General features: G+C 38.6%; 1 protein-coding gene across 2 annotated transcripts in view; it reads right to left on the reverse strand.

The window, feature by feature from the left end:
• Positions 1 to 15010, reverse strand: part of RYR2 (ryanodine receptor 2) — a 775249-nt gene that overhangs the window by 304471 nt on the left and 455768 nt on the right. For both annotated transcript variants that reach the window (XM_047762364.1, XM_047762363.1), the window contains 2 exons: positions 8734 to 8817; positions 148 to 307 (listed from right to left, as the gene is read on the reverse strand). In XM_047762364.1, coding sequence (XP_047618320.1) covers positions 148 to 307; positions 8734 to 8817 — 244 coding nt within the window. The remainder of the gene's footprint in view (positions 1 to 147; positions 308 to 8733; positions 8818 to 15010) is intronic.

A 15010-nucleotide genomic window follows, 5' to 3' on the forward strand; every position in this document is an offset into this window, starting at 1 on the left:
AGGTGCTGCAGTGCATATGAACATTAAGATAACCATACGAGGTGGGTTTTACAACAGTCATGATTTAATCACCCCAGTTACAAATTACGCTAATTCCCCTTTAAATCAACGTCAGCCAATGTGCTGGAGATCTCTGTTCCTATGTACCTGTTGGATGCCATAGGTCCAGCCCTGCCGGATTCGATCTCGGGCCCACACGTTATGAGCATTTTCTGCCAGTTTGTCCACCATCGCTTCCTGAGATGGGGTGAGTTTGATAAAGCTCAGGTCCATTGGGGCAGGCTTGTATCCACTTGTCAGCTGGTAACTACAAAGCAAAGCAAAGCAAAGCAAAAGACATATATAATGAGCCTGTCCAAAAAAAGTCAAGGTTTAAAAATCTCTATAATAGTCTTTTAATTCCAATTGTTCCTAATTCATATTGTTATAAGCCACTGTGGTGACTAGTGGGCACTTTTCACTGAAGCTAAAAACTCATCAGGTGGAAAGGCCACATCATCTTTATGTTTTCATTTTTATGCCAGTAAGACAGAAATGAGAAAATCCTATCTCTTAAAGTGTATCATTGTTTGCGATCCCAACAGTTGAGGCTTTTGTACAGCATAAATCAAAGTATTGGTAATCGATTAAAAAGTTTGATGACTTTCTCTTCATGTTAAGACCTTGTTCTTCCTCAACATTTACATATTATATTAATGTAATATCTGTCTCAGAAATCTGTGTAACCTTTCAGATACTGGCTGTTCATTACAGGAAAATTTGAGTGCATTTATATAGTATTTCCCTATTGCCATTCCTACTTCCATAATTTCAGAAGCCTCTAGCTAAGCCAGAGACTAGGAAATCCCAGGCATATAATTAACTAAAATATGATTAAGACCTGGATTTTTGGGAATTCTTACCGGTAACTATTTCCACACTTTAAGCTGGAGAAAAAAGGTAATAAAATAAGTATAGGTTTTAATCTTTTGAAAGAAATATAAAATTGAAAATATAAAATTTTCAACACATATATGAGGGCAATAGGACTGCTCTGCTACACACACACGTGCATACACACAGCTGTCTCATTCTATTTAACTACAGAGACTGGCAGAAAGCTTATTTTATAGCTGCTTCTCTTTCATTCTCTGCCATTGTTGTGCCCCCTATAATCAACTATGCCTCGAGGTCAGAATCTGTTTCTGATCCATTTTTCTAACTGTCATTACATTTAAAAGAGTGCACGGCAGAGAGGAGCCTTTCAATTTACAGTTTTTGAAAGAATTAATGTTATTTACACAATGAATATAAAGAGATATGCATCTACATCTCAAAGATTCTCCTTTGGTGCAAACCAAGAAAAGAAAATTCACCAGACAGATAAGTTAAAAAAAAAATTATCAGAACATGCAAAAATGGTCTTTAAGAGAAAACTATAAGTAATCATTCTTCTTTTAATTATTCTCGGCTATGGCTGGCATGATTATAAGGTAAGATCCTTAATATCAGGGAGTTGAACTGCTTTGTTCCTAGCTAGCCCCAGAGCCTAGAATACTGCCTGATACATGGCCAATGTTCAGTAAAAACTTGTTGAATGAATCCATGTATTACAGCAATAAATAATTTAAGGTTGAATAAAGTTGATTTTACCTTAATTACTCCAACTTCCTGATGTCTTTTATTTGTAAATGATTTATCTACAGGCAAAAGTTTAGAAACTTTTGTTTAAGTAGATCAGATTGGCCTGGCAATTGCAAAATTATGGCTAATTACTGCCTGATGTCACTCCATTTCTATCCACAAGCCAAATTTATAGACATGAAATTTTGTTCTGTTTTAAATCAGGACACTGCATGTTTGGGTAAATAATATTTTTTTGTTGTTTTTCTATAATGAAGCCACATGGGATTTTTAATCACTCATATAAATCAATACATTTTAAGGAATTTTGATGTTTAAATGGACACTTCTGTCAACTGTAAGCATATGCAAGTTCTCACTGGGAAAACATTTTCTTCAAGAAAGGGCTCTCAATACATTTCAAATGCAATGTCTAATTTCCAGTGGTACTGATCCCTCCTAGCTGTCACAGAGGATACATATATGGTCAAGTTTTGAAACTAATCTATGAATAATTGATAAGGGCCTAGTGAGGGATATGTGTATGATGAAAGAAGAAAGATCCTGCCCCTGAAACCAATTTTAATGGTTGATTTCCCAGCAGTGTCTTCAATGGAATGGGGAGGAATTTCTGAAGGGTATTTTCTATAAACAATTACAGAGAAGGTCTACTAATATATAGCAGAATTCCACATTCCACTACATGCCTCTGATATGCACATACAGTATATGTATATACTACAGGGTAACATTGGTATAAGCATTTCTCTTTATTTTCTAAACTTTCCTCTTCCTATATAGACTACCTACTAGAGATGCTTTAACTTGTGATCACAATGAAAAACAACAGAGATGTATTTGCATCAGTTGATTTGAAATAGCATAATAATTAGTTTACACTCATTTTCAGATATAGACTATGATTCATTTCACTTACTTTTCCTCAGAACCCTGTGCAAGAAAGAATTTAAAGTGGTTCTTTTAAATGGCTAATAATTCCATCCAAATTAAAGGAACTAATTCCCATTTCACCTGAGCCTTATTTCCACACTGTTACACTTCATATCATCTTCTACGGTAAAAATAAATATAAATATCTTTGAAATCCAGACTTCAACCTCAGTAGGTTGATAAAAATGCTGACATCATGAATGCTTTAACCAGTGGTGTCAATCATGATTTTAGAAAGCATTTTTCAGTTTGTAAAACATGACAAAAGAATCAAACCACTATACCAAAGGAGATTTTTAAAAAATGTATGTAAATGCTCTTTAGCACATAATGCCCATTTCATTTTATTAACACAATTTAATTAGGGATATAAAGATCAACCAGGAGTTCCCTGGTTGCTCAGTGGGTTAAGGACCTACCATTCTCATGTTTTGACTCTGGTTATCTCTATGCCTCAAATTCAATCCCTAGCCTGGGAACGTCCATATGCCAAAGGTGTGGCAAAAAAAAAAATCAACTTCTAATACAAACTATTTTTTTGTGACTGAAAAAGAACAAAGAACAAAGCTTTTGAATGAAGTGTTATTGACATGAAACTTGGAAACCAAATGGCTTCAAGCAACGTTTCAGATTGACTTCCAGAAATTTAAAAGAACTAAGGGAAAGACGGCTACAACATTTCTTGAAAAATAGAATTTTGTAGCCCAAATAATAGGGAAAAGTCATATCATTAGTAATTATACTAATATAAAATATGTAATAGCTCATATTAAAGGCATCTATATATTACATTCTACCTTCTCAAGCTTCTTGGGAAAATTCTGCCAAAATAAGTCAACAGATTTCTTTCTCCTTCAATATATTCACCTACTAGGTGTTGCTTTTTTTTCCTTTAATATGCAAAGCTATGGTGCAAGCAATCATTTTGCAAAGTCAGGTTATGAGGAATATATATTATATTCAACAAATATATTCAATACATTCATTCCCAAAGTATTAAAACTCTTATAGTTACTAGTTCTTAGTTTTATTTTGATGTAGTATATAATGCAATAAATTTTTTAAAAGAGATTACTAAATTACAGAAAATCTCTGGGCTTCCATTTCCTTACTGTAAAATTTCTTTTTAACACTTCTTTGCCTCGGGGTGTGTGTGTGGGGGGGGGAACTGGCAAGATGCCAGTTTCACTGACATCAAATTACCAAAGATGTAAATAAAAACATGATAATACTTGGCTCTGCTGATGAACTGTCATGTTAAGCAGCAATTCAATTTTACGCTTCCTTCTCACCTGACCCACATTTTCTCCTAATTAGGAATTCTCAACGAGCCTTTTGAAAAAGTGTTCAGTATAATATCACTGAAGGGCCAATTAAAGTGGTGCAACAAAAATGGGGCAGGATACCAAAAACACAAAGGAACATGCCTTTTCTTTTTCCCCCAGCCTCTCACACCTCTCAGGCTGACTTGTTTAGTACGAATCAGGTTAAATGAAGCTTGGACGTCATTATGCTCATGAGAGATGTGAGATAAACATGAAAAGATTATGTCCAAGTTCAGTGGATGTTCGCTGTAAATTTCAATACCAAATCAGCCCTTCAAGTACCTTGAACAAATGGGAAAATCTCGGATGACTGCACACCAGAGATATTAAGAACACGTTTGGCTGGAAGCACATCAACTAAAAATGAATACTGGGCTGACATTCACACAGAAAGAAGACATATACAAGGAATAGATAAAATTCCTTCTCCAGAAAACAAATACAAAAGAAAAACTGCAGTGTAGAAATTAGAAGGGAAAAAGCGTAGGGATCAATTTCTCCTACTACATCATTTCTTCCTTTTGTTTTGAAATAAACATGTAATATGATGATATACCCTGTGCCTTTCCCACCTCTAATTTTTTTTTTTGCTCTAAGCCCTTCCTGTAGCCCACAGCCTCTTTGAAACAAAACCATGCAAAGATCACTTCCAGAGAGAAAAAAAATGAAAAAAAAAAATTCTTGAGGATTTTTTTGTCTTTTTGCTATTTCTTTGGGCCACTCCCACAGCATATGGAGATTCCCAGGCTAGGGGTCTAATCGGAGCTGTAGCCCCCGGCCTACGCCAGAGCCACAGCAACGCAGGATCCGAGCCATGTCTGCACCTACACCACAGCTCACGGCAACGCCGGATCGTTAACCCACTGAGCAAGGGCAGGAACCGAACCCGCAACCTCATGGTTCCTAGTCGGATTCGTTAACCACTGCGCCACGATGGGAACTCCGAGGATTTTTTAAATAGGCTTTGAAAATTCACTGCACAGACAACAGTCCTTAGCGAAAGGCCTTCTGATATTAAAAGTTCCACTCCGAAGGACCTTATATGATGGGGCCTAAAGGAAGACCAGGTAAAGAGCCCAGTTTTACCAGCTCCAGACAGGCTGAAGTTTCCAGAGCTGAGAGGAGAGGAGAGTAAGCTGGAAGCCAGGGCTCTCCACCCACCCCTCACCATCCCCTACCCCTCACCCTCCGGCTTAGATGGAGACCAGATAGGTGCCAAAATCCACCAGGAACTTCTGTCTTGCTTACCAGATTGAACCCAGGAAGGTGGCCAGGTTCCAAGAGCTCCCACACCCAAATCCTTGTACAGCACGGTTTTAGGAGAATAGGTTTGGCAACAAACCAAGTTGCCAGGCAACTGTCCCTCCTCCCTCCCTCCACCAGGGAAGCCTGCGCTCCCCAGGCGGCCAGAGAGAGCCTCCTAAAGAAGCAGGAATGAAGCTGAAGGAAGAGCAGGGACCTGGGGGCCTCAGCAAGAGGAGGAGGAGAGCCTTGGTACATGGTCCAAAGGTGAGTCAGAAAAACACGTCTCAGAAGCCAACAGAAGTGAATGAGGTCAATTAACAAAAACTCTCCTTTGATCAAATGGAGATCTCTGAGCCCTCTTTGTGACCTCGTCTCTGACCTTGGGCTCTGTCCTTGTTCCACTTAATCCAGTTTTAGCAAGAATCCAGCTGGATGGTTCAGTGGAAAGCCTCTGCCCTTGAAGCCATCACATTCCTCATCCTGACACTTGATATCCTCCCACTCTGGTCTGCCTTCAGCAAGCATCCTATCACCCCTGATGTTTCTTCTCAGCAATTCCACATTCACTAACTCACCCCTACCCCCTGCCACTCCGGTCCTTGGCCACAAATCTCTGCTCATCCTTGCTGTATATGAATACTGAGGTCTCTCTCTTCCTCTACCGCTATAGTTTCTGGATAAAATTTGCCTTTATAGCTTTAACTTCTGTCTGGCTCTCTTTGACATAATTCAGTCTCTAACAGCAAACTCAAAGGAAAAATGCCTAAGGGCCCACTGTCCCCACCCTGTCAGGTGAGAATCCTAAACATATGAAGCCCTGAGAGTAAGAAGCAGGTAAACCTTGAATTCACACTCAACAACAAATATCCATTCTGTGTTTGAATGTCTCAGGCCCTGTTCTAGGAACCAATCACTGAATAATATGGGCAATCTATATTTTTACAGAAATTATATTTAGATGAGGAATCAGGCAGTAAACAAAATGAACATAAAATAATAGTATGTTAAACCACGTAAGTGCTAGGAGGAAAAATCGAGTAAAAAAGGGGGCACGAGAGGAAGTATAATTTAAAATAGGGTGCCATATCTTCTTTATCCAATGGAATACTACTCAGCCATAAAAAAGATGAAATAATGCCATTTGCAGCAAAATGCATGTACCTAGAGATTATCATACTAAGTGAAGCCAGACAAAGACAAATATCATAATGATGTGGCTTATATATGGAATCTAATAAAAATGACACAAAAGAACTTATGAAACAGAAACAAACATAACAGATTGCAAAACCAATCTTATGGTTACCATAGATGAGACTGTAGAGGAGGAGGGAGGAATTTGGAGGGTGGGAATAACATATACACAGTACTGTTTAAAAAAGATGATTAATGAGAACCTGCTTATACAGAGGAAAATCTACTCAATAGTTTATACCAACCTATATGGGAAAAAAGAATGGATACATTTAATGGATGACTGAGTCACTTTGCTATACACCTGAAACTAACACAACGTTGTAAATCAACTATACTCCAATAAAACTAAATAAAATTTTTTTAAAAAAACAGGGGTGAGAAGTTTTTAAAATATGAGGTAGAGAAAGACTGCTTTCAAAAGATGACATCGGAATCAAAACTTAAAGGTGAGAATAAACTCAGAAAACAGTGATCTAATGGAGTTTTCACTGACCAGACTAGGATTAAATTTTCACTATCAAGCTGCATTCTGGCTACAAAACCCATTAGGTTTAAATATGAAGTTAAGTTCAAGGAGAGAAAATGAAGAACATTATATACCACCACATTTAAAAATGTGTGGTCTGTGAGATTTACTCACTACACATAAAAGGAGTATATAAATATTTTTTTTCTTCACAGTCACAGTGCCTCATCATTAGAGAAAAATTCCAGCTGCATTTGTAACACTCTTTTTCATTTAGGTAAATATTTACATAAACTGAATTTCACGCATGTGCTTGTGCCTATAGGCATGGTATAAATATGGGTCTGCACACTCAGGATCCATCTAAGCATTCATTTCAGAGATTCATTTTAAACTCCTATATACCTACATGCAACAAGATCATTCTTAGCCTTTTATATGCCCCAATATGCCTGAGAGATTCCATTTACTTGTCCACATCCCATCACTATAAAGGCTTCACAGCATCAGGGGTTAGAAAGGGATGCAGAAGGGAGGGAATTTAGCACTAATATTAAACACCTCTCAGGTGATTTTAATGTGCCTTTTCACAACTCAACACTACCTCTTATTTCCAAGTGATATATACAAGCAACCAGTTTCTGACCTGTGTTGATTTAATAACAATTAAGTGCTAATGAAAAGTTTGAGTAAAAGGCACTGGTCTTCAGACAAGAATTTTATTTTCATTTGAACCTTTAGATTTGTTAAAAATATCCATGACTCGGGGATATTAGATATTGAGAACCCACAAGATCTGGGTATGGATTCCTTTTCAGTTGCATTTTTTTTTTTATTCCCATAGCAATTGAACCCTGCTCATCAAAGTCTGCTGTAGGTCCAGGGTTTAAGTTTACAATAGATGTGGGAAGATTTATGAATTTAAGAATAGACAATTAGAGTTCCCATCATGGTTCAGTAGTTAATGAGTCCGACTAGGAACCATGAGGTTGCAGGTTCGATCCCTGGCCTTGCTCAGTGGGTTAAGGTCCGGTGTTGCCATGAGCTGTGGTGTAGGCCAGCGGCTACAGCTCCAATTGACCCCTAGCCTGGGCACCTCCATATGCCCTGGGAGTGACCCTAGAAAAGGCAAAAAGACAAAAAAAAAAGAATAAACAATAATGTGTTGTGCCATTCAACTGCCTGCTGGTTTGAGAGGAGGGTGAGGAGGAAAAGAGAAAAGGAGAATAGATCTCACCATGATTCACCTCTTCTACAAAAGACCTGAAGGATTTTAAGTGAAATGATTTGTATCATCAGAAAAAGCTAACACTCACATTGCCTGTCTTCAAGTAGGGAATGTTAGACATAATTCTGATAACACTTTGAGCCTCTGTGCATCCTTTAATCTGAAATATGTTTCTCAGCATATAGATGGGTCTTGTTTTTGTATCCATCTAGCCACTCCGTATCTTTCGAATGGTGAATTCAGTCCACTCACATTTAGGGTGACTACTGGTACCTAAGGGCATACTAACAGTCATCTTCCAAATTGCCGTGTGCTTGCTGTTTTTATCTCCATAGTTTCTTTTTCTCTCTGTCCATGTCTACTTCTGTAACTTCATCATTTTCCACACTGGTATGCTCTCTTTTCCCTTTCTCTGTCTTTGTAAATTCACTTTAGGTTTTTGTCTTGTGGTAACTTTGGGAATTACATAAAATGCTGAATGGGTGAAAAAGTCCATTTTAGGTGGATAGCAACTCATCTTTGAAAGCCTCTAAAGGCTCCATCTTTTATTCCTCCCTTTTATATTACAGACTTGATGTAGTCCCTAGCATAACAAAACAAGTTTACATATTGAATTGCATACATATAAACAAGGCGCCTAGGTCTCTGTCAGGAGTTATATGGGTACAATAACACTAAAGTAATGCACAGCCTATTTAATTGCTTAGAAGTCAACTTACTTCTTGGGCAGTTTCATTTTTTTCACCTTTTCTTCAGCATGTTCGTCCGATATGCCCACATGACATCCTAGTGCCAACAAGGTCCTGGAAAACAAAACCAGAATAAGCTGCAACAATTCTTTCCCAGAGTCCAGCGTAATAGCAGCTGGGAAGGAGGCATAACAGGCCACCTTGAACGCAGAAAGGTCTTTTGTTTTATAACAAAAGGAGGAGTTCCTATTGTGGCTCAGTGGTAATGAATCTGGCTAGTGTCCATGAGGACACGGATTCGAACCCTGGCCTTGCTCAGAGGGTTAAGGGTCTGGCATTGCCATGAGCTCTGGTGTAGGTCACAGATATGGCTTGGATCTGGCGTTGCTGTGGCTGTGGTGTAGGCCAGCAGCTACAGCTCCAATTGGACCCCTCGCCTGGGAACTTCCATATGCCATAGATGGGGCCCTAAAAACAACAACAACAACAGCAACAACAACAACAACAAAAGAGGAAAGCAAACTTATTTATTAAACATTTACTTTTGAGTCATGAATTAAGACATTTGAAAATTGAACGTCAATTCAAACCCCAAAAGGAATATAGGGAAAAGTAAGCCTCTCCAATACCTCTCCTCTGATCCTACCTTTTTTTTTTCCCCCTGAAGGCACTGATTTCTACTAATTCTTGAATGTCCTGCTAGAATCTATGCATATCCTAAAGGAGATGCATATGCGTGTGTGTGTGTGTGTGTGTGTGCGCGCTGTTGTCTTCCTTTTACACGAAGGTTATAGGTAAGAGATAGTTCTTTGTAATTTCCTATCTTGACTTTACAAAATGGCTCTGATACACAATACAACTTTTCCTTTATATAAAGCTGGTTTATTGTTCAACAGCCCTGAAATATTCCATTCACTGAATGTGTCATAAGGTTTTAGCCCATTTTCTGTTAGCCTTCTGTTATTGCAAATAATGCTGCAATGAATAACCTTATACATTTCATATATGTATTATATCCTTTATCTGTATGATAAATGCCTGGACATGAAATTATGGGGTCACAAGGGATGTACATTTCAGAGTTTGACAAACATTGCCAAATGTCTATAGAGCTGGTAACCATCTACATTCCATCAGCAATGTTTGACACCGCCCGTTTCCCATATCTGCTCCAACAGACTTACCAACCCGTCAATTAATAGGTTAATGAGGTATCTCATTTTGTTTTAATTTGCATTTTTCTTAATATATCTGCACTTGAGCACCTTTTTCATATGCTTAAGAGATACTTGCATTTCCTTTCTTCTGTGAAAATGTTCCTTGTTCACTTTTCTGTTAGATTTGGTTTTTGCTGTTACATTTTAGAAGCTCTTTGAATAGATGAGATATGGGTTACAAATATTTTCTCCAGTTTGTTATTTGTCTTTTTATTATCTTTATGGTATTCTTTCTATGCTGAGTTTGAAATTTTTTTTATACAATTGACTCTATCTTCATTTTTAAAGGCTTCTGGGTTTTATGTGGTCCTTAGAGATTTCCCATTTGTAAAATCATTTGAAGAAAAAAGTCCCTGTTTTTATTTGGAGGAGGAGGAGAGGGTATATGCCTTAAGACAGGGATTTAACTTTATTTTTTCCCAGATGGATATCTAATTCTCCACAAGATATTTACTGAAGAGTCCATTTTTACCACTAATTTGAAATGCCACCTTTATCATATACTAACTTTCCCACACGCTTTTACTTATTTACTTATTTATTCATTCATTCATCTTTTTAAGGGAACTTACCTGTGGCATATGGAAGTTCCTGGGCTAGGGGTTAAATCAGAGCTGCAGCTGTTGACCTTCTCCACAGGCACAGCAACACCAGATCAGAGCCACATCTGCAACCTATGGCACAGCTTGAGGCAATGCCAGATCCTGAACCCACTGAGCCAGGCCAGGGATCAAACCCACAACCTCAGGTGGACTATGTCAGGTCCTTAACCTGCTGAGCCACAAGAGGAACTCCCCATATGTTTTTTAATCCTCTTCTGGAATTTCTAGTCTAGAAAAACCCCATTTTACATGCCTTAACAGGGTTCCAATTTCCCAGAGTTTATCCATTTTCTAGATACCTTGTATTTTTTATTTCCTTTAATGAATGTACTTTTGTTGATTTTCCCAAAAAAGATCCTTACCATTCACATTCAGAGTTCAACCTCAAAAGTGCTCCAGACTCATGTAGAATATCCTTCAGTACTCATAACAATGAGTGGTTTCTCCTACCTCAACAGAACAAAGTGGAATGACATACACTGTTTGGATTACAGAATTTCCAAGATCTGGTCAGTTCCAAAAGGGAGGTGGCAAGCATCTAAAATCCATCTAGGTGGCTCAGTGGTTAACGAATCCGACTAGGAGCCATGAGGTTACGGGTTCAATCCCTGGCATTGCTCAGTGGGTTAAGGATTCGGTGTTGCTGTGAGCCATGGTGTAGGTCACAGACATGGCCCAGATTTGGCACTGCTGTGGCTGTGGTGCAGGCCGGCAGCTGTAGCTCTGATTGGACCCCTAGCCTGGAAACCTCCATATGCCACGGGAGCAGCCCTAGAAAAGGCAAAAAGACAAAAAGAAAAAAAGAAATCCATCTATACTTACCTTCCATAATATTTTTAAAACAATGATCCTGAGATAAAGATATAAACACACCCTTATATACACAAACTTACACATACTGTTATCAAGTTAAATTTGAGGTTACATATGGCAAAATTAAGATAAGCCCATGAAGTTATCTTTTGAGTGTTAAACTATAAAACTATGGACAGAGCAAGAACTAAAGCTATAAATATCTAAATAAAAATGTGTCAATTAAAATGAGATTGATCAGCAAAAGAAGAATAGAAAACTGACTCACAGAACAAACACAGCTTATACTTCTTCAAACACTGTCCAAGGCACAGGAAGTTTCCTGTCATCATTTTCCCTTCATTAATCTATTCAATAAGTGGCATTTTCAATGCCACTATGTGTCAGGCTCTGTGCTAATTTCTGGGGAATAAACTTACAGGCCAGTGAGGACTAAAACAAACATTAATTATAGCACAGTGTCTTGCAGGTAGTACACAGATATAGGCCTATGAAAGGCTCAAGTAGGATACCAAAGCCAATGGTATCAAGGGTGACAGTAGTACTGGGATTTATCTGAAACCCATTGAGGGCATACCTACCAAGAAATCTCATTATAAATTGTAATGACTGGAAAACCTGCCTAATACATTAAGTGAGGGTAATGGCTAGCATTGCATGACCACCACTACAACCCAGTTTTAGAATATTTTTATCAGATTCTCCAGGCCTGTTTAATAGTCATTCATCATCACCACCCCCAAGCAACCATTAATGCTTTCTTTCTCTAGAGAACTGCCTTTCCTGGCCATCTCATATAAGTAGAATCATACAGTATTAAATCTTTCATGTCATGTTTCTTTGACTTAGCATTTTCTTTTTTTTTTTTTTTTAGGTTTAGCCTATTGTGCATATTAGTAGCTTATTTCCTTTTACTGACAAATAGTCTTGCATCTTATGGCTATCCCGCATCTTGCTGATCCATTCATCAGTTGATGGATATTTCCAGTTTCCAGTCTGGGGCTGTTATGTATAATGATACATGCATCTATGAACATTCATGAACAAGTTTTTTGTGTCAACAAGGCTTTCATTTTTCTTGGGTAACTATGTGAGAGTAGAATTGCTAGGTTATATGGTAGACTTATATTTAACCTTTTAAGAAGGTACTGTTTTCCAAATTGGCATTTTACATTTTACATTTCCATCAGGAATACATGTAGATTTTAGTTTTTCTACATCTGCACCAACTCTGAGTATATCTGTCCTTTTTTATTTAGACCGTTCTAGTGTGTGTGTGTATTAGTATCTCATTGTGGTTTAATCTGCATTTTCTTCCTGAGCACTGATGTTTAGCATCTTTTAATGTGCTTATTAGCCATTTACACATCTTCTTTAGTCAAAGAGGTGCTCAAGTGTTTCCTTATTTTTAAGTTGGGCTGTAGGTATTCTTATCTTCCTTTTTTTTTTTTTGTCTGTTTTTGCCTTTTCTAGGGCCACTCCTGTGGCATATGGAGGTTCCCAGGCTAGGGGTCGAATCAGAGCTATAGCCGCTGGCCTACACCTGAGCCACAGCAACTGGGGATCAAAGCCACATCTGAAGACCTACACCACAGCTCACGGCAACGCCGGATCCTTAACCCACTGAGCAAGGCCAGGGATCGAACCCGCAACCTCATGGTTCTTAGTCGGATTCTTTAACCTCTGAGCCACGACGGGAACTCCTGTATGTATTCTTATTACGGAGTTGAGAGTTATTTAATATTCTGTATATAAGTTCTTTATCAGGACTTGTAAGAGTTACTATAATTCTTATAAAAAGAAACTTACATGAGTTATAAATATTTTCTCCCAGTCTGTGGCCTGTGTCTTAATTTTCTACATTGTTTCTCCTGTGGTATAAAAGACTTTCTTTACTTTAAAAAAATTATTTAATTTTATTGACATGAAGTTGACCTAGAATGATGTGTTAATTTCTGCTGTACAGTGAAATGATTCAGCCATACATATACACATATCCATTTCCATATAGGTTATGACAGAATGTAAAAGGCTTTACTTTTAGGGACATCCAATGCATTGAATTTTCTTTCTTTCCATCGATGGTGTTTTTGGTATTATAGCTAAGAACTCTATGTCTAACCCAAGGAGGTTTTTATTTTTATTTATTTACTTTTGTCTTCTTAGGGCCACACCCATGGCATATGGAATTTCCCAGGCCATCGGCTGAATAGGAGCTGTAGATGCTGGTCCATGCCACAGCCACAGCAACACCAGATCTGAGCTATGTCTGCAACCCACACCACAGCTCACAGCAATGCTGGATCCTTAACCCTCTGAGTGAGGTCAGGGATTAAAACTGTGTCCTCATGGATACTAGTCAGATTTGTTTCCACTGAGCCACAACGGGAACTCCCCAAAGAGATTTTTAAACGAGAGCAACAGATCATTTACGAAATCTATTTAACGCTATCAACCACAAGTTCTTTCAATAAGAACTCTTTGGTCCTTATATTATCTTTATTACAAACCATTTTACTTGATATAACACTGTTCAATGCACCCACTGCAAATGGTTTAACATTCTGCACGGGGTGGGAAGAGGGCAGGCTGAGCTGTGAAGCTTGTGCAGAGCTGAGCAGAGGAGAATGGAATAGAAGAAACAGAAAAGGGTGAGCTGGGGGTGGTATCTCCATCTTATTCTCATGCCTCCCACAGTAATGTGCTTAGGCTCCTAGTTCCTATTTATGATAAGATTAGGCAGCAAGAAGTGGATCAGGTAGCACTTTAGTCCTTCAAGTATGTGGACACCAACAGGAAGAGAAAAAAGACTGGCTCAGAGTCACAACTTGAACAGGAGGTACCTTATCCAGGACAAGTATTTAGGATGTAAAAGCCTGGCTGGAGACTGAGCTTTATTGCTTATCTGTTGCTTCATTCATTCAATAAGCATTTACTGATCTCTGTGTAAAGCACAAAGGATGGTGATGGACATCAAGTGGGAGGTGTGCCCTCAAGGAACTTGGGTCTGGTGGGAGCAGAGAGGCTATTCTGTGACGACATGCACCCGGGAATTTGCTATGCTGAGGTACAAAAGGGCTGGCTGCCTATAGAAGGGGGTTTCATGGAGTCAAGGGGCTCAGCCAGCTTCAGGAAGTGTCCTGAGATATAAAGGAGAACAGGGCGTGAAGGGGTGCATTCCAGGAAGTGGACATATCGAAGGCCCCGTGGTAGAAAGGAACAGGCAAACAGGTGGGCAAAATGAAGGCCAGTGTGACAGCAGCAAGAAAAAAAAGCAGCCCCCGACAGGTGATGCTGGTGAGAGGGTATAGCCAGGTCCAATGGGACCTTTTGGGCAAATTAACATGCTACTTTCATCTTAAGAGCAATGGAGAATCATTAAAGGAATTCAAATAGGGAGAAGGACATATCACCCGAATATTTGGAGATCATCTGGCTATAAAGTACAGAAGTATTAAGAGAAGAGCAAGGTTAATGTTTCAACTGGATCTGTTGGGACAGTTTTATAATTTCAGGTGGGGAATAATGGTAGCTTAGGCTGAGGCAGTACAGAGCTTTTCAGAAAGAGGGTGTCAGCATTTTGGCAGCGCTGTACAACATACAGTTGGCCATTCAAATCTGTGGTGAGCTGTCAGTCAACCATTTCACATGACAAAAAATATCACAGAAAGAAGA

The sequence above is a fragment of the Phacochoerus africanus genome, chromosome 15 (genome assembly GCF_016906955.1).
Source record: "Phacochoerus africanus isolate WHEZ1 chromosome 15, ROS_Pafr_v1, whole genome shotgun sequence".
Taxonomy (NCBI): domain Eukaryota; kingdom Metazoa; phylum Chordata; class Mammalia; order Artiodactyla; family Suidae; genus Phacochoerus; species Phacochoerus africanus.